The sequence below is a fragment of the Mobula hypostoma genome, chromosome 29, assembly GCF_963921235.1.
Source record: "Mobula hypostoma chromosome 29, sMobHyp1.1, whole genome shotgun sequence".
Classification (NCBI taxonomy): Eukaryota; Metazoa; Chordata; class Chondrichthyes; order Myliobatiformes; family Myliobatidae; genus Mobula; species Mobula hypostoma.
Genome location: NC_086125.1, coordinates 780,077 through 797,132, shown reverse-complemented (window position 1 = coordinate 797,132; position 17,056 = coordinate 780,077). Strand labels below are relative to the sequence as shown.

The following is a 17,056-nucleotide window of genomic DNA, read 5'->3' as shown; positions in this document are numbered from 1 at the left end:
AGCAAACAGCATTGGCAAAAGGCACCAAAGTATTTGAGCTCTCACGACCACACTATGTAAGAGTTTCTTCCCCCAAGCTGTCAGACTCCTCAATACCCAGAGCCTGGACTGACGCCAACTTACTATACCCTCTACTGTGCCTATTGTCTTGTTTATTATTTATTGTAATGCCTGAACTGTTTTGTGCACTTTATGCAGTCCTGGGTAGGTCTGTAGTCTAGTGTAGCTTTGTGCTGTTTTACATAGGTCAGTGTAGTTTTTGTATTGTTCATGTAGCACCATGGTTCTGAAAAACATTCTCTCATTTTTACTGTGTACTGTACCTGCAGTTATGGTTGAAATGACAATAAAAAGTGACTTGACTTGAAACAACACAAATTTTTGTCCTCTGGTGAGTCGGCTGGGGTGATATACTGTGTCCGGTGCTCCCGGTACGGCCTTCTGTACATTGATGAGACCCAACGCAGACTGGGAGACCATTACACTGAACACCTACACTCTGTCCACCAGAGAAAGCAGGATCTCCCAGTGGCCACACGTTTTAATTCCATGTCCCATTCCCATTCTGATATGTCTATCCACGGCCTCCTCTACTGTAAAGATGAAGCCACACTCAGGTTGGAAGAACAACACCTTATATTCTGTCTGGGTAGCCTCCAACCTGATGGCATGAACATTGACTTCTCTAACTTCCGTTAATGCCCCACCTCCCCCTTGTACCCCATCTGTTATTTATTTATTATATATATATAGATATATATATGTGTGTGTGTGTATGTGTGTGTGTGTGTGTGTGTGTATATATATATGTGTGTGTGTGTGTGTGTGTGTGTGTGTGTGTGTGTATGTGTATATATATATTCTTTCTCTCTCCTTTTTCTCCCTCTGTCCCTCTCACTATATTCCTTGCCCATCCTCTGGGCTTCCCTTCCCCCCTCCCCCTTTCTTTCTCTCCAGGCCTCCTGTCCCATGACCAGTGAGCCTTACGTCTGTGGTGGGAAAGCTGTTGGAAAAGATTCTTAGAGATAGGATCTCTGGGCATTTGGAGAATCATGGTCTGATCAGGGACAGTCAGCATGGCTTTGTGAAGGGCAGATTATGTCTAACAAGCCTGATAGAGTTCTTTGAGGAGGTGACCAGGCATATAGATGAGGGTAGTGCAGTGGATGTGATCTACATGGATTTTAGTAAGACATTTGACAAGGTTCCACATGGTAGGCTTATTCAGAAAGTCAGAAGGCATGGGATCCACGAATGTTTGGCCAGGTGGATTCAGAATTGGCTTGCCTGCAGAAGGCAGAGAGTTGTGGTGGAGGGACTACATTCAGATTGGAGGATTGTGACTAATGGTGTCCCACAAGGATCTGTTCTGGGACCTCTACTTTTCGTGATTTTTATTAACGACCTGGATGTGGGGGTAGGTTGGCAAGTTTGCAGACAACACAAAGGTTGGTGGTGTTGTAGATAGTGTAGAGGATTGTCAAAGATTGCAGAGACACATTGGTAGGATGCAGAAGTGGGCTGAGAAGTGGCAGATGGCGTTCAACCCGGAGAAGTGAGAGGTGGTACACTTTGGAAGGACAAACTCCAAGGCAGAGTACAAAGTAAATGGCAGGATACTTGGTAGTGTGGAGGAGCAGAGGGATCTGGGGGTACATGTCCACAGATCCCTGAAAGTTGTCTCACAGGTGGATAGAGTAGTTAAGAAAGCTTATGGGGTGTTAGCTTTCATAAGTCGAGGGATAGAGTTTAAGAGTCGTGATCTAATGATGCAGCTCTATAAAACTCTGATTAGGCCATACTTGGAGCACTCTGTCCAGTTCTGGTCGCCTCACTATAGGAAGGATGCGAAAGCATTGGGAAGGATACAGAGGAGATTTACCAGGATGTTGCCTGGTTTAGAGTGTAAGCATTATGATCAGAGATTAAGGGAGCTAGGGCTTTACTCTGTGGAGAGAAGAAGGATGAGAGGAGACATGATAGAGGTGTACAAGATAGTAAGAGGAATAGATAGAGTGGATAGCCAGTGTCTCTTCCCCAGGGCACCACTGCTCAATACAAGAGGACATGGCTTTAAGGTAAGGGGTGGGAAGTTCAAGGGGGATATTAGAGGAAGGTTTTTTACTCAGAGAGTGGTTGGTGTGTGGAATGCACTGCCTGAGTCAGTGGTGGAGGTAGATTCACTAGTGAAGTTTAAGAGACTACTAGACAGGTATATGGAGGAATTTAAGGTGGGGGCTTATATGGGAGGCAGGGTTTGAGGGTCGGCACAACATTGTGGGCCAAAGGGCCTGTACTGTGCTGTACTATTCTATGTTCTATATCCCTTTTGCCAATCAACTTTCCAGCTCTTGGCTCCATCCCTCCCCCTCCTGTCTTCTCCTATCATTCTGGATCTCCCCCTACCCCTCCCACTTTCAAATCTCTTACTAGCTCTTCTTTCAGTTAGTCCTGACGAAGGGTCTTGGCCCGAACCGTCGACTGTACCTCTTCCTAGAGATACTGCCTGGCCTGCTGTGTTCACCAGCAACTTTTACGGGTGTTGCTTGAAATTCCAGCATCTACAGATTTCCTCGTGTTTGAAATTTTTGTCCTCAGTCAGTGGAGTTGAATGTGCAGATATACCAGTGGACATAAGTTATACTTTTCTTCTGACTTCCACGTATGTGCTGGATAATTACTGGAGGCTTCTACTTGCAAGGACTTAAGAAATAAGAGCAGAAGTCAGTCATTTAGACCATTGTACTTGCTTCACCATCCAACAGGATCATTACCTACCTGTTCTTGCCTTTAACACTCTTCTGCCTGATCCCTGTTACCTTTGATTCCCCTGAGATCCAATAAAGTAGCCTTTTGAACAATTGAGAATCCACAGCTTTCTGGGTTAGAGAATTCTAGAGATTCACAAATCTCTTCTAAAAGAAATCCCTCATAATCTATGTCATAATTGGCTAGTCCATTACCCCTAGTTCTACACTTTCCCTTGAACTATTATAGAGACTCCAACTCCTGCAAGTCCATCACGTTATATAACCTTCAAGAAGATCGAAAGTGATATGAAAATAGAAAGATGGAAGCCTCGCAAAGACAGCATCAAGTGTATGAAAATAAAGCTACTTCCTTGTTATCATCCTAAAGCCTAAACCTTAAACCTTCTTCCAGACAGCTGCACATTTAATTGATGATGAAATGGACAGCAATCAGCAAAATCATTGAGTTCTGTTGATTCCCAGAAGAAAACCATCCCACCTGCTTTCGCCACTTGCTTTCAAATCTCATTCAAGGTCCTGGTGAAAGATTTATTCAAAAGCAGAAATCTTCACCCAAAGAATGCAGCATTGCTGATACCATTACTTAGAATCATCAAGTTAATCATTTTTTCCCTCTTCACTATCAGTCAACAACCTCTTATCTCTTATTTGCCTTTCACACACACACACACACACACACACACACAAAGAGCTCAAATGAATATGCACTTGGTGAGCTTTGCAACTGGGCCTAAGCACAAAACTGTGGGTTTAATTCTTGTTTGATTGCTGAGCCTATCACTAGGTGGAGTTACAATTTATTCCAACTCTGCAATCCGAAAGGGGCAAAGTCCCATTTGTTCCATGTATGAAAAATACACTCATTTATATTCCATCAACTGAATACAGCAGTATCTCTTCTGCCCCGAAAGGAAATGTTTTTGGGATTCATTTATGCATGTTGTGTGGCTCAAGGTGATAAATTATGTCGGCCTGTTTGGTTGGAGAGGTTTATCGATCGTCAGCAATAGAGCACACTATTGACACAAGTAAGTAGACTCCTCCGCTGCCTGGAAATCTAGTGTTTTTAATCGTCATAGAGGAAAAACTAAGAACTGCCATGCATTCCTTCTTCACATGTCCTGATCAAGCCTGAGGTCAGTCTTAATTTGTTCAGCTCTGATAAATTGGCATAGAACTTATTGTAGTTATTACACTCGATTTAAAGTGGCTAATGGAGGTACAAAAGCATTCCAAGCCTTTGAATACTGACCAATCAAGTAGCAGTTTTGATCAGTGGCCTGAGAACACTCTTGAGTAAGGCAGAGATGCCGGAGTTAATTAGCATTTTAAAAAAATTTGGATTGGTAAAAACATCTCCTCCACAATCTCCATCAGCACAGGAGCACCACAGGGATGTGTGCTTAGCCCCCTGCTCTACTCGTTTTACACATATGACTGTGTGGCTAAATACAGCTCCAACACCATATACAAGTTTGCTAAAACGAGGAAATCTGCAGATACTGGAATTTCAAGCAACACACATAAAAGTTGCTAGTGAACGCAGCAGGCCAGGCAGCATCTCTAGGAAGAGTTTCAGTCGACGTTTCAGGCTGAGACTCTTCGTCAGGACTAACTGAAAGAAGAGCTAGAAAGAGATTTGAAAGTGGGAGGGGGAGGGGGAGATCCAAAATGATAGGAGAAGACAGGAGGGGGAGGGATGGAGCCAAGAGCTGGACAGGTGATCGGCAAAAGGGATATGGAAGGATCATGGGGCAGGAGGCCCAGGGAGAAGGAAAGGGGGGAGGGGGGGAAAAACCGAGAGGATGGGCAAGGGGTATAGTCAGAGGGACAGAGGGAGAAAAAGGAGAGAGAAAATAATAATAACAACAAATAAATAAATAATGGATGGGGTACGAAGGGGAGGTGGGGCATTAACGGAAGTTAGAGAAGTCAGTGTTCATGCCATCAGGTTGGAGGCTACCCAGATAGAATATAAGGAGTTTTTCCTCCAACCTGAGTGTGGCTTCATCTTTACAGTAGAGGAGGCCGTGGATAGACAAATCAGAATGGGAATGGGACGTGGAATTAAAATGTGTGGCCACTGGGAGATGCTGCTTTCTCTGGCTGACAGAGTGTAGGTGTTCAGCGAAACGGTCTCCCAGCCTGCGTCGAGTCTCACCAATTACTAGAAGGCCGTATCGGGAGCACCGGACACAGCATATCACCCCAGCCACCCCAACAAGTTTGCCGATGACACCACTGCTGTGGGCCGTATCAAAGGGGGTGATGAATCAGCTTAAAGGAGGGAGATTAAAAACTTAGCTGAGTGGTGTAATAACAACAACCTCTCACTCAATATCAATAAGACCAAGCAACTGATTATAGACTTCAGGAGAGGGAAACCAAAGGTCCATGAGCCAGTACTCATCAGAGGATCAGAGGAGTAGAGAGTCAGTAACTTTAAAGTCGTGGGTGTTACTATCTCAGAGGACCTGTCCTGGACCCATCATATAAAAATTATTGTGCAGAAAGCATGGCAACACCTCTGCTTCCACAGGAGTCTGTGGAGGTTCGGCATGCCATCGAAAACCCTGGCACATTTCTATAGAAGTGTGCTGACTGGCAGCATTACGGCCTGGTATGGAAACACACCAATGCCTTTGAGTGGAAAATCCTACAGAAGGTCGTGGATTCAGCCCAGTACATCATGGGTAAAACCCTCCCAACCATTGACCACATCTGTATGAAACATTGTCGTAGAAAAGCAGCATCCATTATCAAAGATTCTCACTACCCAGGCCATGCTCTTTTCTCGCTGCTGCCATTATGTAGAAGGTACAAGAGCCTCAGGAGTCACACCACTAGGTTCAAGAATCTCTCAACCATCAAGCTCTTGAAAAAAAGGAGATTGCTACACTCATTTAAGGACTGTTATATTGTTATTTCATACTATTTATTTATATCTGCATTTGCTCAATTTGTTTACAGTTAACAGTTCCTGATGTTTACAGTTTACAATTACTGTTCTATAGATTTGCTAAGTATGCCCACAGTAAAAGAACCTCAGGGTTGTATGTGGTGACATACATGTACTCTGATAATATATTTTACTTTGAAATTCCTTTGAACTTTAAAAATCTCCTATTTGTCAATCTGCCTGACCCACCTGTCTCAATCTGATCTAAATTTAGCCAGAACTGGGTTATAAAATTGTAAAGCATATTTTGAAAATGCCTTGTATTTTTTGCAGTCATTATTTGGAAATGAGCTCCTTTAATACTTCCTCCGCACAGATTATCTGTGGAACAATTTGATATCACATATTTTATGGCAGGAGTCTATTTAAAAATGAGCTCTCCGGGGTAAAGTACAAAATGTCTCTGTTGTTTGCTATACCTTTGTAGCTATACTTCAGGTGTGGTAAATCAGAGAGCAATCCTTAGTGCTGTGAGCTGTAAAAGAATTCTCATTTTAGTTAAAGAATGTAACAAAAATCCATTGGTGATTGAACCCTAAATCACCTCCTTTAAAATGGGATTTCAGAAATGGGGATCAAAATGTCTTTGGGTTAATGGACACTGTAACTATTATGTTGTATGTAATATTGATTGCTAAAACATTAGCCAGTATATCACTTTGAATATTCTGTCATGTGGCTCCCAACCAATGAGATGGAAGTCATTAATATCAAGTATGCAGGAAAGCAAATAGTCTGATATATTATGAATACATATAATTAAAGATGTAAAGATAAGAGTGCAAATGTCTAGTGGAATTTTGTAGCATCTTGATGAGATTGCATCTGGATTATAATGTGTCATTTAGAAGTCCTTAAAGATGAACTTGACATAGAAGAGCCGCAGCAAGAATTCACATGGCTGGTTTTTGAGATGGTACATCAGAAAATGAACAGGTTACTGTTTGAATCCACCCAACTAACTCTCCCTGGATTCAATGGGGACCTATTCTTCCAGATCAGGCAACCATGCAGGACCTTGTTGCAGGTCTTGCCAAAGTCCAAATAGACAATATTCACTGGCTACTCTCAATGTCTTCAAAAAGCTCTAAAAGAATCGTCAGGTATGACTTCCCATGCTCAAGTCCATGCATACTTTTTCTAATCACACTGCCTATCCAAATACTGGTAGATCCTGTTCCACAAAATTCACTTCAGTAACTTTCCCACTGCTGATAACAGACTGTCTGCCCTAAAGATCCCTAGCTTAAACAACAGAACAACCTTATTCAGTCTCCAGTCTTCAGGAACTTCACCACTGGCTAACGATGAAGCAAATATCTCCACAATTTCTAATTTAGTCTCTCACCAAGTCTAAAGGTGCATTGAATCTGGACCTGGGTATTTATCCATCTTAAATGCACTGTAAGGTTGCAAGTACCTCTTTCATGGCAATATTAATTTCTCCCAAGCATCTACATTAGTTTCCCTTATCTCTTAAACAACTATGATTTTCTCCTCAGTAAATATCTAAATGACTTGTCATAGCGGAGGCAGGGAGACTGTGACCCCTAGCTCAGGAATCTCAGTCCAGGAGTCACAGCCTATTTAGGATTAAGAACAGAAATTTCTTCATACAGAGAATGATAAATATCTCGACTTCAAAGCTCTGGGGGGATGTAGAGACTTACACATTTTCAATTATAAAAGTTTGACAGATTTCTGGGATATGCATGGACATTTTGCGGGTAGAAGATCAGCCAAGTTTTTGAAGAAAGGAAGAGCGGGCTCCAATGTGTGGAGGCTCTTTACTGTTCCCCTTTCTCAGTTTTATACGGCATTGGTCAGCCTGCACTTGGAGTATTAAGGGCAATTTTGAATCCAATGTCTAACAAAAGATGTGATGGCATTGGAGAGAGTCCACGAGAATGATCCGAGGTTTGAAAGGGTTAATGTGTGAAGAGTGTTTGATGGCTTTGGGCCTGTACTTGCTGGAGTTTAGAAGGATGAGGAGGGATCTCATTGAAACCTATCGAATATTGTAATGTCTCGATAGAGTGGATGTGAAGAGGATGAATCCTTTAGTGAGGGAGTCTAGGACAAGAGGGCAGAGCCTCAGAATACAAGGATGTCCCTTTAGAACAGAGATGAAGAGGAATTTCTTTAGCCAGACTGTGGCGAATCATTGCCCCAGATGACTATGGAGGCCAAGTCATTGGGTATACTTAAGGTAGAGGTTTATATGTTTCGATTAGAAAAGCTGTCAACGGAGAGAAGGCTGGAGAATGGGGTTGAGAGGGAAAATAAATCAAATGGTGAAGCAAACACAATAGCCTAATTCTGCTCCTATATCTTATGGTCTTATGGTTTATTTTGTATGTTCTTACGTTGCAGTAGACATGCCTATTTCCTGGGGGCCCAGTGTAGTGTGTTTTGCTGAATCAGCAGGAACCTAAGAAAGTGTCCAGTAACAACCACCTTTAATAAATATCTCAAGAAGTGTCACCGCTCTACAATGACAGAAAATGTTTAGCCAATTAGAGTAAGGCAAAAAAAAATACCGTACTTAGTGCAGAGAATGAGCTCTGGCATGGAAAGCTTGAAGAGCAGAGATTATTTAATCTGCTTCAGCAACCTATTGGTATATACTGGGTGGAGAGGAGTACCATTCAAAATCACCAATGGGCAGAGGAATCTTGAGACTTGCAGTTACACCTGGAGTTCCATATGCGGTTAAGACAAAAGCTGATAATGTACTGGAGAGTGGAAAATGGTGGAGCACACCTTGCTGGATCATAAACTGAGACCGAGGACCCTGTTGATCAGAATAGAGAAAAGCCAGACAGTCATAGAGCATTACAGCACAGAAACAGGCCCTTTGCTTATCTAGTCCAGACTGACCAGTGGTCCATTGACTGCAGATGCTGTAAATCTGGAGTAACTTACATAAAACTCAAGAGGAACTTTATGCAGGTCATGTCATCTATGGAGGGAGATGAACAGTCAACAGCTTGGGTTCAGACCACACCAAAACTGGGTAAGGGGTCTCAACCTGAAACATTAACCATTCATTCCTCCCTCCCACGCTACCACACCACCCCCCCGCCCCCACACATACACATACAGATGTTGCCTGACCTGCTGAGTTCCTCCAGTGTTTTGGGTGGGTTACTCCAGTCTGAGTGCCTAGCCTTCTGTAACACCCCAGCTTAAAGGATGACAAGCAATTCTATGCAGAGACCTGAGTAGATGAACTGTACTCCCGGCATCAGGAGTTTTACCAGAAGCAGAGGTGGCAAACTGAAAGAAATGGGCTTATTACTACAAAAAGTGACCAGTCAGGGGGTTGGAGAGATAAGACCAATAGCAATAAGCAGTGGTGGTTCAATATACGGTACACCACTCTCCAGATCATGTGAGAGCACTTTAAGAGAAGCACATCTGAGATGGGAATAACAGGCACCATCTCAAGTGACTGAATCAGAAATTAAATGGTGCTTCACTAATGCTCTAAATCAATAGACCCCAGGAGAACTGCAACCAAGTTATGTCAAAATTGGAATACCTTGTGTCAAAGTAAATCACATAGAAAATGGACAATTATTCTGGATGTTCTATTAGTTTACTAGTGAATGAGTCTATAACAAGTTTCACCAGCTAAGGAGCTGGTGGTAGACCTGAGGAGAGCTAAGGCACCAGTAACCCCTGTTTCCATCCAGGGGGTCAGTGTGGACATGGTGGAGGGTTACAAATACCTGGGGATACGAATTGACAATAAACTGGACTGGTCAAAGAGCACTGAGGCTGTCTACAAGAAGGGTCAGAGTCATCTCTATTTCCTGAGGAGACTAAGGTCCTTTAACATCTGCCGGATGATGCTGAGGATGTTCTACGAGTCTGTGGTGGCCAGTGCGATCATGTTTGCTGTTGTGTGCTGGGGCAGCAGGCTGAGGGTAGCAGACACCAGCAGAATCAACAAACTCATTCGTAAGGCCAGTGATGTGGGGATGGAACTGGACTCTCTGACGGTGGTGTCTGAAAAGAGGATGCTGTCCAAGTTGCATGCCATCTTGGACAATGTCTCCCATCCACTACATAATGTACTGGTTGGGCACAGGAGTACTTTCAGCCAGAGACTCATTCCTCCGAGATGCAGCACTGAGCGTCACAGGAAGTCATTCCTGCCCGTGGCCATCAAACTTTACAACTCCTCCCTTGGAGGGTCAGATACCCTGAGCCAATAGGCTGGTCCTGGACTTATTTCCTAGCATAATTTACATATTACTATTTAATTACTTATGGTTTTATTACTACTTAATTATTTATGGTGCAACTGTAACAAAAACCAATTTCCCCCAGGATCAATAAAGTATGACTATGACTATGACTGTGACTATGTCATGTAGACAGATCATTATTCAAATGATTGTACTGAGATACAGGGAAAATCTTTTGTTTTGTGTGTTATGTTGACAGATCATTATTCATGTGATTGTACTGAGATACAGTGAAAACCTGAACTGAGATACAGAGAAAACTTTTTGTCTTGCGTGTTACGGAGACAGATCATTACTCACGTGATTGTACTGATATATGGAGAAAAACTATTTTTTGTGTGTTATGTAGACAGCTCATTATTCACCTAATGTACTGAAGTATTAAAAAGAAAACAAATGGTTACCTCCAACCTGGCATGAATATCAATTTCTGCAACTTCTGGTAATTTCTCCCCCCTCCCCCCCTCTCTTTTTCCATTCCCTATTCTGGCTCCTTCTTACACCTTCTCATTTCTTCACCTGCCAATCACCTCCTTCCTTTCCCCCTCCTCCTTCCCTTTTCTCCCATGGTTCACTTTCCTCTCCAATCAGATTCCTTTTTCTTCAGCCCTTTACCTCTTCCACCTATTACGTTCCAGCTTTTCACACCCCCCCAACCACCCACTTTCCACCTCAGCTGATTTCACTTGTCACTTGTCCTCCTAGCTTGTACTTTTTCCTCCCCCGCCTTTTTATTCTGTCTTCTTCCCTTTTCTTTTCCAGTTCTGATGAGGAGTCTCCACCCAAAACATTGGCTCTTTCTTCCTTTCCATGGATGGTGCCTGACCTGCTAAGTTCCTCCAGCATTTTTATGTGTTAGTACAGATGGCAAAATATCGTGATGCTGCAATAGAGAATGTGCACTGCAGGTGGACGAGAGGCATGATGAGGTAGACAGGGAGATCAAAAATTCATCTTTTAGCATATGAGAGCTTCATTCAAGAGTGTTATGACAATGGGATAGCAGCGGTGTTTGAGTTTGGTTCATACCCTCGGTGTTTTGTAAATTCTGCCTGGTGAGAGATGGGAGCAGAGAGAGTGACTGGGTTGGGAAGGTGTTGATTATGTTAGATGCTTTCCTGAGGCAATGGGACATGTATCCATGGAAGGTGAAAAGTGTTGCCCTATTATCAAAGCTCTAATGTTATAGGTCTGATGAGTGTTTTACTATTACTATTACCATTTGGTTTAGCTTAGACCATTTGGGAGTAGGTTTCTTTTTAAGCCTAGTTATTAGGTTTAGTTCAGATCATTTGGGAACCCCATTTGGGTTCCTTGAAGTTGTTATAGACGGGGATGGTAGTGAGGATAATTTCCCGTTACCTATTAAATGCTCCAAATGGAATGCGTTTCAAATAGCCTCTGACAGCTATGTTCAGTACCGGGCCTTCGTGAGTGGCCTAGCTACTAAGCCTGGCCGTATTGTTTCTACTGAGAGGAGAAAGGGTTAAGACGGGATACTGGAACCTTAAAACCAGTCACTTCGGGGAGATGTGGCTCATCAGCCAGGGTTGGCAGCTCATCTAGGAGAAGGAATTCTCTGATCTCAAACCTCCACCGCCTTGCAGCTATACCCACTCAAGGGGAAGGCTTTGGGAGTAAATTTCAAGGAAAAATCTAGAACTGGAGTCCCTACACTGAGTCAATGCTCACTGGCAACACCTGTGATGCTGCTGGTACCAAAATGAATTCAAAGAAATCATCAGCTGTGTGGGGAGGGGGAGCTGCGAAATAGGCAGCAGCTTGCTCTCCATATCATACTGTTTGACTTGCATATTAGCTTGTCTATCATGTAGACAGCTGGGACATAATGTCCATGGTTGACCCCGACCAGCAGAAGACTTTAGGGTCACTGGAGGAGAGGCAGATTTGTGCCATCGACTTGACTGTGTTCACAACAATTTGCAACGTCTTGTGATTTTAGCAATGCAGTTCCCAAAACTAATCTGTGATACATTATAAAGAATTTGCTATATTTTTGGCCATAATTTATGACAACAGCAAGTGTGAATACCTAAGTCATTATCATATTGGTGGGTACCATAAGTAGGCACTGGCTGTATACAGTCAAAAGAGGGGGGACTATGCCATAAAAGCTTGCAGTATAGGAGTAGAATAAGGCCATTCGGCCCATTGAGTTAGCTCCACCATTCAATCATGGCTGCCTTTTTCTCTCTGCAATGTATCAAGGTTTGCTGAGGCTAGGTTAAGTGAGAAGGAATGAATGTAGAAGGTAGGATATGGTGTGGAAAAATGCAAGCCCGCCTGCTTTAGTGGAGAGAATACTACACTGAACTATATCTACCATTGGAACACTAACACCACGGCTCTCTGACCTATATCTGTTCAGTGTAGGTCAGAGAGCCGTGGTGTCAGTGTTCCAAAGGTCTTGAGGAATCACAGAAAGCCATCATTGCTATTGTAATCCACAAGGTAAATGATTTATTGCTATTTACCACACTTGTCTGGAGTATAAGGATAAAGAAATCTTGTTGCATAACGTGAATAAAACCACACCTGTGCAAAGGAGCACAGTGTGAAGCTTTAGCCTAAACCACCTCACCTTCAGAAGGAAAACATAAAAGTGGCTGGATATTTCTGTGTTGACAGGTTTGTCTGCATTAAGCTATGATCTAGGAGTATTGGAATTGATATTGGTTAATTATTATCATATGTACTAAGATACAGTGAAAAAGCTTGCATTGCATACTGTTCATACAAATAAGATCATTACACAGTGTTTTTAGGTAGAATATGGTAAAACACTAACAATGATGAATAAAGTGCGGGCTTGGACTTCATTCATTGGAGCACAGGGGGATGAGGGATGATTTCATAAACACCATGAGGGAATAGATAGGGCAAATGCACATAGTTCTCCTAGGGTTGGGGAATCAAGAACTGAAGGGCACAGATGTAAGGTCAGAGGGAAAAGATTTAATATGTACCTGAGGGCAACTTTTTCCACACAGAGGATGGTATATACTTTATACGGAGCAACCTACCAGATGAGGTGGTTGATGGAGGTAAAGTACCAACATTTAAAAGCTATTTGAAAGGCTATAGTGTAGATGTACAGAGGGTATTTCCAGTACTGGGAGAGTCTAGGACCAAAGGACATAGCCTCAGAATAGAAGGTCATCACTTTAGGATAAAGATGAGCAGGAATTTTTTTTAGCCAGATGGAGGTGATTCTGTGGAATTCATTGTGGAGGAGAAGTCTATGGCTATATTTAAGGCAGAGGTTTATAAGTTCTTGACTAGTAAGAATGTCAAGGGTTATGGGGTTTTGACAAGGGAATGGGGTTATGAAGGATAGTAAATCAGCCATGATTGAATAGCAGAGCAGACACAATGGGCCAAATGGCCTGATTCTGCTCTGATGTCTCATGGTCTTATGGACTTTGAGCATGGAACTGACATAATTTCTCACTGAATGTGGAAGATTCCATCTTATTGGTTGAGCTCGGCCATTCATTTCCTGGGAGATTGTGATCTGCCTAAGATTACTCTGATTTTATAAATCAGAGTCAGGTTTATTTTCCCTGATACATATAAATTGTTCATTTTGTTGCTTTGTGATAGCTGTGCAATGTAAGGCATAAAAATAACAATAAGTTACAAAAATAAGTAAATAGAGCAAAAGAGGAATATTGAGATGGTGAACATGAATTCATGGTGCATTCAGAAATCTGATGGCAGAGGTGAAGAAACTGTTCCTAAAACATTGACTGTGCATCTTCAGGCTCCTGTAGCACCTTCCTGATGGTAATACTGAAAAGAGGGCATACCCAGGCTGGTGAAAGTCCTTAATGATGGATTCTTGAAGCACTGCCTTTGAAGATGTCATTGATGGTGGGGAGGATTGTGCTTGTGAAGTAGATGGTTAAGACTACAACCCTCTGTAGCCTTTGCAATCCGGTGCATTGGAGCTTTAGTATCAGACAGTGATGCAGCCTGTCAGAATGTTTTCCACCATGCATCTGTAGTAATTTACTAGTCTTTGATGACTCTAGGATGTTTATGCCCAAGAACCTGAAGATGCTCACCCTTCCATCTCTGACACCTCAGTGTGGACTGGTGCACGTTCTCTCAGCTTCCTCTTCCTTAAGTTTACAATCAGTTCCTTGGATTTGCTGATGCTGAGTGCAAAATTATAATTGTGACTTCACTCAACAAACCAATCTATCTTGCTTCTATATGCTGCTTCAATGATATCTGAGAATCTACTAGCTACAGTGATATCATGCACGAATTTGTAGATGGCATGAGCTGTGCCTAGCCACACAGTCGTCAGTGTACAGAGAGTAGAGCAGAGGGCTAAGCACACATCCTTGAGGTGCATCCGTGTTAATTGTCAGCGAGGAGGATATATTCTTACTCATCCACTCTGACCATGGTCTCTCAATAAGGAAGTGAACGATCCAGTTGCAGAGAGAGGTACAGAGGCCCAACCTCTCCTAAAGAATCTCCCCTAATTCCTGCACTAAGTTTCTAGGAGGATTGCATAGCTGTGGAATGGAAAAGGAGCTACGTTTATTTAACACAAGATGATAGGTAAACTGGGAGGGGTGAAGTAAAGAGCTGGGAAGTTGACTGGTGAAAGAGATACAGGCTGGAAAAGGAGGAGTCCAATAGGAGAGAACAGAAGGCCATGGAAGAAGGAAAAAAGGTGAGGAGCACCAATGCGAGGCAGTGGGCAGGGAAGGGGATAAAGTGAGAGAAGGAAAAAGGGATAGGGAATGGTGAAGGGGCAGGGGTGGGCGAGGTCATTGCAGGAAGTTTGAGAAATCGATGTTCAGGGCATGAGGTTGGAGGCTACCCAGACGGAATATAAGGTGTTGCTCCTCCAACCTGAGTGTAGCCTCATCATAACAGTAGAAGAGGTCATGGATGTACATGTCGGAATGAGAATGGGAAGTGGAATTAAAATGTGTGGCCACCAGGAGATCCTGCATTTTCTGGCAGATGGAGCATAAGTGCTCGGCAAAGCGGTCTCCCAATCTATGTCTGATCTCATCAGTAAACAAGAGGCCACACTGGGAGCACTGCCTACAATAGATGGCCCCAACAGACACACAGGTGAAGTGTCACCTCATCTGGGGGGACTACTTGAGGCTCTGAATGTTAGTGAGGGATGAGGTGTAGGGGCAGGTGTAGCACTTGTTCCACTTACAAGGATAAGTACCAGGAGGAGGATCCATGCTGAGGGATGAATGGACAAGGGAGTCGCGTAAAGAACAATCCCTGTGGAACACAGAATGTGGGGGGAAAGGAAAGATGTGATCGGTAGTGAGATCCGTTGGAGATGGCAGACGTTGTGAAGAATTATGTGCTGGACACGGAATCTGGTAGGGTGATATGTGAGAAAAAGAGGAACACTATCCCTGGTGAGGTGGTGGGAGGATGGGGTGAGAATACACATGCATGAAATGGAGGAGATCCAGTTGAGGGCAGCATTGATGGTGCAGGAAGGGAAGCCCCTTCCTTTGAAAAAAGAGGACACCTCCTTCGTTCTGGACTGAAAAGCCTCATCCTCAGAGCAGATATGATGGAGACAGAGGAATTGAGAGAGGGAGATAGCATTTTTACAAGTAACCAGGTGGGAAGAAGTATAGTTCAGGTAGCTGTGAGAGTCAGTCGGTTTGTAATAGACATCAATGTCTCCAGAAGTAGAGACAGAGAGATCGAGAAAGGGGAGAAAGGGACACCTCCCTCACCTTCTAACTTTGACTTCTCATCTTTTTTTCTCCAGTCCTGCCGAAGGGTCTCAGTCCAAAACATCTACTGTACTCTTTTTCATAGATGCTGTCTGGCCTGCTGGGTTCCTCCAACATTTTGTGCATGTTGCTTGGAATTCCAGCATCTGCAGATTTTCTCTGGTTTATGCTTATTTAATATTTTTAGATATTTTAACAGATGTTACCTTCTATTTTAAAGTAAATGTTTATTGTTATAGGTTTTTTAAATGCTCTGCAAACCCTTCGTAGAAAGACACTGATGTTTTGACAATTGATAAAATTGGATACAGGGCTTTCGTTATTCTCAAAGATTTTTAGAGGTACTTCATTGTTGGGACTTTTTCTGGCATATTAAAGTACCAATTTTACATCACCAAAGGGACTTCCCACCAGTTAGAGCCTTGTTGATTTCTCCCGGGACTACTCAGGGCAACAAAATAATATACTTCCACATCTGTAGAATTTAAATCATGAGCGTGTAGGGAATGCGGAAAGAGAGTGTGAGCAAGAAAATCAGAAAATCAAATCCTTTGTGTTGCCTTCATTTTATAAACACATTTCACTTATTAGTTTTAAAAATAATGAAATGGGAATTAATTCTTTATTAAATGTCAATTTTAATTCAATGTACAATTAAGAGCCTGATCACTTATCACTTGGTATGGAGTGTTGGGACATCACTGGTAAAGCCAATATTTCCTGCTTATCCCTCCTTGCCCTTGAGAAGATGGAGGTAGACGGCCTTCATAAAGTGCTGCAGTCAACATGGTGAAGATACTAGAACCAGTGTTGTCAATGGCACTGAGCAGATGATAGTGAGCTTTGTCCTGGAACTTCTGCTGTCTGGGTGAAGGTATGTCCAAAGTCCTGTTGGTTAGGGAGTTCCTGTAGGGAAGGGTGATGCAACATTTTTGCCCCAGCAATGATGAAGGATAGAGTGGATAGACTGGGGCCAGTAACTCTAGTGCGTAGGAGGCTGATGACTGACATTATGCAGATTTATAAAATTATAATAGGCATAGATAAGGCGAGTGATCACAGTATTTTCCTTGAGTAGGGAGTGCAACACTAAAAGTCAAAGGCTGAAGATGAGAGGGGAAAGACAATTTGTTTACTCAGTGGAAGGTGTGAATGTAGAAAGAGCAGCCAGATGGAACAGTAGAGGCAGGTACAATTACAATGCTTAAATATCATTTGGACTGTTAGGTGGATAGGAGAGGATTAGATTAATATGGGAAAACACAGGCATATGGACTAGCTCAGGTTGGCATGGATAAGTTAGGCTGAAGG

General features: G+C 42.8%; 1 protein-coding gene across 2 annotated transcripts in view; it reads left to right on the top strand.

Annotated features, from left to right (window-relative positions):
* The first annotated feature begins 3,562 nt into the window (after window positions 1-3,562).
* The window catches only part of LOC134339430 (nuclear receptor subfamily 5 group A member 2-like), a 96,406-nt gene continuing 82,912 nt past the window's right edge, over window positions 3,563-17,056 (top strand). Inside the window, exon 1 of one of the 2 annotated variants that reach the window (XM_063035924.1) lies at window positions 3,563-3,799. In XM_063035924.1, coding sequence (XP_062891994.1) covers window positions 3,736-3,799 — 64 coding nt within the window. In that variant the 5' untranslated portion in view covers window positions 3,563-3,735. Of the gene's footprint in view, window positions 3,800-3,882; window positions 3,908-17,056 lie in introns of those variants that run through there. The other variant, XM_063035926.1, reaches the window with a different exon arrangement.